We start from the raw sequence: 9,002 nt of genomic DNA on the forward strand, positions 1-9,002 counted from the left end.
CCCTTCTCGTCACGCCTCGGAGCGGTGGCGTTACCCCCGCAGGCCGGCGTAGCCCCGGGTTTGAGCGTGGCAGGGGCCCGGCCCGCGGCAGGCAAACGGCGGGGGGCGAGGCGAGAATGTTTGACACCACGGGCTTTAACCCCCGGGTTTGAGCCTCCAGACCAGTCCGATTTTTCGTTTCCTTTCAATCATCTGAAGGGCGCGACGCTTGCGGCGCGGGTAACTTCTCGTTCTCTTTCCGAATTTGTTTTCTTTTCCATGCCCCTAGATCAGAGAAGCCCAACTGGGATTACCATGCAGAGATACAAGCTTTCTGCCACCGGCTACATGAAAATTTTTCTTTGGATCTTCTCAAGACTGCGTTTGTTAATTCCTGTTACATTGAAAGTGAAGAGGCGAGACGCCGAGAACTTGGGCTCGACAAAGAGACGGTCGCTCTTAATCTACAAGATAATAGTAAACTTGCTGAGCAAGGGATGTCTTTTTCATGTTCTTACCTGACGCAGGGCTTTGAAGGTGCCTACCCTGATTTACCTGCGGAGGGGATAGGAGCACTTGTAGATTTTCTTACCAGTCAGGAACTTGTTTCTTATGTGGCTCAAAACCTGTCTGTACAGGACCTGACGCTTTGCAAAGCGTTTCCCGTCCCGCCCGATGTGCTGCAGAGGACGTTCTTCGCTGTAATAGGAGCCTTGCTCAGTAGCAGCGGGCCTGAGAAAACGGGGATCTTTGTCAGGGTAACTCCTTACTTGTATATTTTTGTACGGACACCTAACAATGACATTTAAGGGTCTCGGAGGTTACAGGGGGAAAAAAAGGCAAAAAATTAAATATTGTCCTGTACTTTGATGGCCAGAGATCCTGGGCGATTGGCAGAAGTTGGACAGTCCCTGCCCTAAGGCAATTTAACAGTGAGATCTGGTGGTGGTGTTTGGGTGGGGTTTTGGGGTTGTGGTTTTTTTGTTGTTGGCTCTTTTTTTGTTTTTAAGAAGCACAGGCTGGTCAAGTACATAAAATCATACACTTCTGGTTTGTAATGGTGACATTTTAGTATTTGCTGACACTTGCTATGGGAAAGCGTTACATTCCATGCGCTATACTGTCAAATAATGAAATTATTGCACGTAAGGTCACGTGTATCTTCAATTCTAAAAAACCCATTTTTTTATAAAGCAGGGACTGAGCTCGTAGGTTTTGCATGTAGGAGTGCAAGCACCTAAAGATATTTTATACAAAAGGGCAGTAGCTGCTAAAACCACTTGGTTACACTACATTTCAGTCGTCCTTTTCACTTCTAGTTTTGCAATGGAGAAATGTTTGTTAAAATCTTATTTCCCATACAAGACCCATGAGAGGTCTCTGTAAGAGCAAGTAGCAGTGAACAGGCAAGAGAGCGCTCCGAAGAGCTGAAAGTCCCGTGGGTTTGCACGTTCCCTTCAGCCTGTTTGCAGAACTCTTCTGATGCACAGCCTCTTGCTTGGAAGCAGCACCGAGTTGCTTGCATCGTGCTCGGAGCTGCGTATACGTGTTGTTACAGCTTCTCTCGTGGGCTGCTGCCATTCCTTCCTTAGGCCTGGGCGGTTGATTCTGCCCATGGCCTGCACCCTGTCAGTGGCTAAATCGGAACCAGAGCTGCCGAGTGTAGCAACTCTGGCTAGCTGTGCTTGGCTGCCATGGAGCACTGAGGCGCTTTCATCATTCATCTTACCAATTTATTGTCAATTGTATTAATGCTGTATTTTTATTAGGAGATACCAAAAGCTAGAGCCTTCATTACCTTTCCTAATAATTGTAACTTCTAAATGTTCTTGTTTAGGATTTTTTTATTCCCCATCTGATTGGAAAAGACCTGTTTGAGATCTGGAAAGTTGTAAATCCTATGGGTTTACTAGTGGAAGAACTGACCAAGAGGAATATCTCTGCTCCAGAACCAAGAATTACCCGGCAGCTGGGAGTCACCACGGTTCTGCCACTGTACTTTGTTGGGTTGTACTGGTTAGTACAATACTGATTTAAACTGAAATGGATTTACGCTGGGGGAGAGGGGAGGAGGAGGGAAGACGGTCCTTTACTTTTCTACTCATGCTCTTTGGTCAAGTTATTACAGAAAAGAAACCTTTCAGTGACTTCCATATAAAATTAGCCATTTAAGCATTGGCCATAGCTTGCCGTGATGGTGCATGAAAAGACAGTCTCTGGCTAGAGGGCTTCAAAGTCTAAATTGGATGCACGAAAGAGTCTGGGTGTGTGTTCTGGGTGACTGACACGGGAACTTGGCGAACAGTGTAACGGAATGGCTTTGGAGGGACCATGACTGTATCCGGGGCTTAGGGAAGGGCAGAGAGACAGACATCAAGGGAGGTGGGTTTGAAAAGCAACTTACTTTATATTCCAGAGAAGCTTTTTAGTTCTCAGATCATAGGCCATGTAGTGGAGGCAAGAGAAGTGTCTTATATCCAGACCAGGCTTAGGAAGTGCCGGGTGTCCCTGGTGCCCTTGTCTTGGACGTGGTCAGTGCTTGTCCTGGCCTCTTGCTTCTCTGTGAATCCTTTTGATGAAGTTTTAAAATGCTTTCTTACCAGGGGAGGAGGAAAGGCAGAAGCATTTCACTTCTTCATTTCAGCTAACCAGAGTAACAGATTTGCATATTTTTAACGGGGCTAACAGATTGAACACTGTAAAGAATCAGTGATATATTAGGAATCTAACTGAACAGAACAGTGTTCTTCCAGGAAATGGACACATTTCTGCTTTGCGTTTCCTTTGCTGAATATACAATCATTTATCTTTACAGGAAAGGCCAACGGAAATGTTTACATTTGTGCGTATATAGAAATTACCTTCAGTTTTCACAGACGTTGGAGAAGAAAAAACCTAGTAGCCCTTATTCATGATACAGGATTTCATGATGGAAATGGTTTTAATTGGTTTTTTTTTTGTTTTCCCCCAAGCGATAAGAAGATTATAGCTGAAGGTCCTGGTGAAACACTGCTTGCTGCAGAGGAAGAAGCTGCCCGTGTGGCACTGCGGAAGCTCTATGGATATACAGAGAACAGGACACCTTGGGAATACTCGAAACCTAAACAAGGAGTGGCAGCTGAAAAGGCTATCAGCAGTAACTAGGTGATAAGAGACATTGCTGGTTTCTCTTAAGAATTAATGGCTTCCATGCCGACTATGGATGTATGTAGGAAAGCAAAAGTCAGTTTGGTTTTCTGATCTTCAGTGCTTGAAACTTTCAAATCAAATACGGTATTAAAATAAATAAAGTCTTTTCCTTTTGCACAATGTTTAGTATTTGCTCATTTTCCTAAACGTAACAAAAGTACCCGTATTGTGAATTTTTGCCTTTTCACTGAGAAGTTTTTCCATACATCACAGGAAATGGTTTCTAATGATGTCTAATAATGCGTGACAAAGTCTCGCTGTGTAGAAAAAGGTTTCGTGAACGCTTCCTTGGGGATTGTTTTGAGGGTATTGTTAAGAAGAGGAGTTGAATTACATGCGGTCAACATCGGCCTTTAGATTGCATCTGGATTCATTTCTCCTTGACCTTGTGAAAACTTCAAATGTGATGTCCATGATACCGATGCTGTTGGTGATCCAATTTAAAAAAAAAAAAAAAGAGGTGTAAATGGCACTTCTGAGGTCCTACTGCTTGCATACAAATTTTATTTGCCAGGCACATTGGTTTCTGTTGTTGGAACATGCTCTGAAAGAGGGTGTATTTTTAATTTTTAAATTTGTAAAAATTTCTCTATTGCAAAACTAGAAATAAGTGAAAATAAGGATCATGAAGGCCTGAACCCAAGGAAATTGGAGGACATGATTTACTGATAGGCTATTAGATAAGCAACAGCCTTCTCTTTTCTCTTTTTTTAATTGTTTTGGTACTTTTCCTGTTTAGTCCAGGTACTTCATTTTTCTTCTGTTTCTTGGCCACCTCATTTAAGCAGTCACGTGACTGAAGGATTGGATTCAGTGAAATCAGTGCTTGTTTCGTTTGCACCATCTGTAGCTGTTCTAAGATAACTCCAAGTAAATGGAAAGTCACTTAGAGTAACTCAGGTACCTGCATGGTGTCCCTACTAAATGTCACAGGAACACGGCATGTGCACCAGAAGACGGCAGATGTGTGAGAAGTGCGACTTGTTTGGAATAACTTCCTTCAAAATTGAGTGAGAGTCCATTACAAATAGGGACTGAGCCCTCAAAGGAAGAAGCTGAACATAGGGTGGTGGTTAAAGAACTGTTTCCTGCCTTATCCCAGTGTGAGCACCAGTTGCACAGCAGGTAAATGTGCCTTCACTAATTGGGGGCAGGGGCGCAGAAATACACAGGTGGCCATTCGGAGAGGTTTGATATTACTGTCCTTAAGAACACATGCCTGTTGCCTTCGGCCCCCAGGATGGATTTAGGTGAAGCACACTTGGTAGCGAAAGGTCCGAGGCTGCAGCGGAGGCTGCTAAGCAGATCTGCAGTAACAGCGCGGGTGGCGCATTCCCCCCTGCCCCTGGCTTGAGAACAAGTTCCAACTCCAGTCTGCTTGGTGGAAATGGATTTATTTGTGTATTCAAGCAAAAGGGCTGGTTGTCTGCGACCCCTGTTTGTCTTCAGTATGTGGTATGAAATACTGCTGTGACTGGATAGCAGTGAGACCTTTCTTCTGCGTTCTGGCATGGGAGATTACATGTGTGAAAAGAATATAGAAAGGAGAGCAGAAAGATCAGTCTAGCATAAAGTATGCATAAAATCACTTGTGTTAAGTGAAAAATTCCAGCTAGGTAATGTATTATCGCTTATATAAGCAAAGCCAATAAGGTCACTACATTCCAGGGGAATAATAGCAAAATCTAAAAAGAGCATAGAAATTATTCGTGCTATTTTTAGTTTCCAGATGAGGTATTTCTCTTACCTTTACCTATTTTAAAAGGACAGTAGTGAAGGTGGGGTTTTTTATATCCAAAGTTTGATCTGCCTACTATTTTTATATACATATGTAAGTATTCTGAGAGAGGGGGAAAAAAGCAATTTTCTGGTAATTTACCTTAAAAGACTATTTAAGATCTGCTTACTGTGGCTTTACAGCTTGGGATATGGGTGTATATCCTAGGAGAAGTGGGTTACTGAATAGTGTGCTGGAAAAAAATGGAGTAATGCAAGACAAATCAATTTATTGTGTAGTACATGCTTGGAATGCCTTGGAGCTCAGATGGAAAGACAGTTTGGGGACATGGAAAGAAAGGACTGGGTTTTTATAGAAGTGTCAGTGAAAAGGGAGTTTTTATAAGAAAACATGTCCTATTTTCAAGTTTCCAAAGGTGAGAAAAACATTTTATATGGTATCTGTGCTTTAATTTCTGGTACTCAAGTATGTATTTAAAGGGTTTCCATTGTAGTAGTGGGATCATTTACATACTTCAGATCAATAACTTTTTTTTCTCCTGAATCAGTGGCCATAAACAGTATCTAAGTGGCATTACAAGATCAGTTAGATGTACAGGAATTAGTATCTACAAAGTCTGGTGGAAACAGCCGCTTTTCTTCTAGGAACATTGTTCGTGAAATTCCCTGATGGTTTTGTTGTCTGAAAAGTGCTTTGTAAGCTGCTTGCATTGGTTCTGACCCAGGTGCTGCATACAAGCGCATTTACATCTCCCAGTGGCTGTTCCTTTCTTAAATCACATTTTAGCTTTCAGAGAAGACAATAGATCAAGAAGCATGTCAATAACTGACTGACAGAAAGGAATCAGGACAGTTTGCTCTTGCAACCCATTGAACAACTCATTGATTATTGTTATGGATATTACATTTGTCAACTTACTTAACAGCAGACAAGGATATGTTCTTTAGCATTTACGGAATTTTGGAATAAGTTAACATCACCTCAAGAGTCAACTTTGGTTATGCTTTTCTGCATGCTGCCTTTTAACCTTACCTGGTGCAGATATTTCTGTTACTATATTTGCGTTTGCCCATCTTTTAACTCATTCAAACCTTATCTCATAATCAAGATTTTTTTGTTAAGGGAAAATTATAATTGGTAAACCAGAACACAAATAACAATATTTCTGCACTAACTTAAAATATGATGTCATGTCTGTACTAACAGCTATGTTTTGATAAAAGTACAGGGCTATATGCTAACCCTTTTTTTAGCTTTCTTTTCCTTCTTGATCTTTGTATTATTTTGCATGAGTATGCTAGTATGCTTAGACACAGATATAAGTCGAATTATGAAATAAATGGACAATTAGTCGTAAATCCATTAAAAGCAATGGCAGTTTGGCTATTGATTTTGGTCTAGGCTTGGTCTTACTCCAAATATTAAATAAACTCAGTGTGTGAATAGTCTTGGATTACTCTGTTTCTGTCATCTAGATATTTCATCTTTTTCTTGAAAGTGTTTTAGAAGTTATTTCATTTTGAGACAGGTCAGAGAAGTTCTACTGTATTGGTCCCAGCTAAGCAATTGGAGAAAAACTCCTTAATATGCTTTCATGCACTTTTATTAAGTTACTTCTGTTCTCAGCATGTGCTTTTGCTCCTGTGCCTCGAGCTGTTCAGTAATGTCACCAAACACTCTGTGTTACCTCCTTGTTTTCAACTGCAGCTTCTTCTGGTTACAATAACCAGGTATTTTGTGTAATCTTCTCTTTAAAAAGTCCAGAAAAATTCTCGTGTTAATTGTTGCTGTGACTTAAAGGCAGGAGAGTAAAATACAATCCCTTTAAAGTTGTCTCCATGTTAATTCAGAGTTTAAAATTGCTAGTGAAAAGGTAAAGCTTTTCTTGAAATTTCTTATACCAAACTCTTTTGTTTTTTACAATAAATCAAAAATTTAAATAAGTTGCTCTGGTATTGTATTGCTATAAAAAGCCATGAAGAATTCAAAACATCAAAAGATGTGTTGTCATTCTTTTTTGCAGAGGGAAAGGGATGATGCAGTACAGAAACATTAGAAGAGCCCTACTTTTTCTTGTCCTTTACTGAGTGCTGTGGTAAACTTTAAACAGGCTCTAAACTATTTGGCTTCTCTTACATCTGAGCTTTGAAGTTTAATATTAAAGAGATGCACTTAGTGTAGAGAAGCAAACATCTAAGGACAGATTGGTTTTGTCTTTTCAAATGGATTCCACTGACCTAATGGCACTGGTTTTGTCTGTTTACCATTTCAGCTTGTCTAAGAAATTGTTGATAAACTAGGGAGATAAAATGGTCACCAGTTGGTCAGTAAATAGCCACTGTGATAGTGCAAAGTTGCATAGTGGAAACACGGTTGATGTGCATGACAGAATCAGAGCATTGAAGACTGCTGGTGATTCTTTAAATCATGGGGCACACTACAGTGCAGCTCTTAGTGGTGCACCTAAAAACCAGGGCTGATCTTTGGGAAAAGGGTAGCTCTAGGGAGAAGGTAAACGTTATCATCCCTTTCTATTTTTGTGTAATAAGTGTAATGTTTCTGCTAGTCTGTGGCAGCTATGCTTGTGACTATGCTCTTGAACTTCCAGATCTGTGTTCAAATATGTTATCTGAATTACTACAGCGCAGGTATTGTATGACTGTCGGGGACCTGCTGGATCATCACGATAATCTATCGCCATCACAGCTATGTCATGTGATCCTTGTCTGAAACAGATTGAGCTCCATTTTAGAAGCATTAGATCTCTTGCTGCTGTTGCTCCAGCTGGGGATGATTACAGAACCTCGCTGTTGTGGTACAGAAATTAAAAATCATGCCTTACATCTGTAAGTATTCATTGCCAGTTGTGCTCACCTGTTCTTATACCAGTGTTCTTTATCAGAAGAAATCTTGATTTTATTGACGTTGGGAGAATTTTGCATTTAATTCCAATGAGATGAAAATTTCATCAAGTTTCAAACGTGCTTGAGAGTTCCCCTCCACAGGGCATCTCAATAGCTCTGCAGTCCTATGTCTTCCCCTAATTAGATTGGGGTGCTTACATAAATCAGAGCAACATTTGTTCTTATAACTTGAGTAACATGTTTTAGATTAATCATTACCTGACATTTGTAGTTTAATACTCTTCATCCTGAAGGCATGATTTTGGTTTAAATTACTTACAGACAACCAAAACTAATTGCATCAATAGGTAGGTGTGTCTATTAAAAAATGGTATTCTCAGTAGTCTTTCAAAGGAATTGGCCAATTTTTATGTAGCGTTTCTAACTCTTAAAAACATGCATACTTGTAAAAAAAAAAAGTTCTGAAAGAATGTTTTGAAATCCAGCTTCAAAGAAACTTTTTAACAGTATTTAATGCAAGTAGTTTTAGTAGAGAGAGACAATAGTTAGCTATAGGCCTTCACTTCTGGCAGCAGATTCTATAGTTTCATGATTCATACATATTTAGTTAAGTATTGAATCAAATCTTTGGTTCATCAATGCCGGTGTATTTGTCTCTTTCTGTGTGGCTAGCGCTTAGGTGGGGGAGAAAAAAGTGCTGCTGGTGATTTTTCCACCCTATAGGAGCGAGAAAAGAAATATTTTTGTCTGGTGTGGGAGATCAGTTTCTGAAGTTTCTAGGTTTGGAAGTTTTAAAATGTTCTGCTCTTGCTTATTTGACCATCTCTACAGAATGGTGCCACCATTTACGCAGTACATAGTAAGTGATAATAGACCCACTGCCACACTGAGCTGACAGTTTTGTGGGGACATGTCTAGATTTGTGATTAATACCTCTGAGGTAATGCAGGTGATATTTCCAGATCAAACAAATAATTAATCCTAGTTGAATGAAAAATCATTACATGTTCCTCGAGGCTGAAGGAAGCACGCTAGTGGAGCACCAGTGTCCTGCATTAGACCTAAACTTAGGCGAGGAAATGCAGAGTAACTGGAGTTCAAAGATACCACTCTGCAACCTGTTCTTGTGGAGTATCTCCTTCATGGAGGCAGCCCTATGTAATTAAGAAAATACTAATGAAACTGAGGAAGCGTTACAGAATTAGTACATAGGAGCAGAGGATTAACTAGGG

At 40.4% G+C, this 9,002-nt stretch overlaps 1 protein-coding gene across 1 annotated transcript in view; it reads left to right on the forward strand.

The window, feature by feature from the left end:
• The window catches only part of MRPL44 (mitochondrial ribosomal protein L44), a 6,158-nt gene extending 1,194 nt beyond the window's left edge, over positions 1-4,964 (forward strand). The window contains exons 2-4 of the mRNA XM_035895212.1: positions 161-737; positions 1,817-1,995; positions 2,952-4,964. Coding sequence (XP_035751105.1) covers positions 161-737; positions 1,817-1,995; positions 2,952-3,123 — 928 coding nt within the window. The 3' untranslated portion in view covers positions 3,124-4,964. The remainder of the gene's footprint in view (positions 1-160; positions 738-1,816; positions 1,996-2,951) is intronic.
• The last annotated feature ends 4,038 nt before the right edge of the window (positions 4,965-9,002 follow it).

This window comes from Egretta garzetta, unplaced genomic scaffold (assembly GCF_000687185.1).
Source record: "Egretta garzetta isolate BGI_Z169 unplaced genomic scaffold, ASM68718v1 scaffold425, whole genome shotgun sequence".
Lineage (NCBI taxonomy): Eukaryota > Metazoa > Chordata > Aves > Pelecaniformes > Ardeidae > Egretta > Egretta garzetta.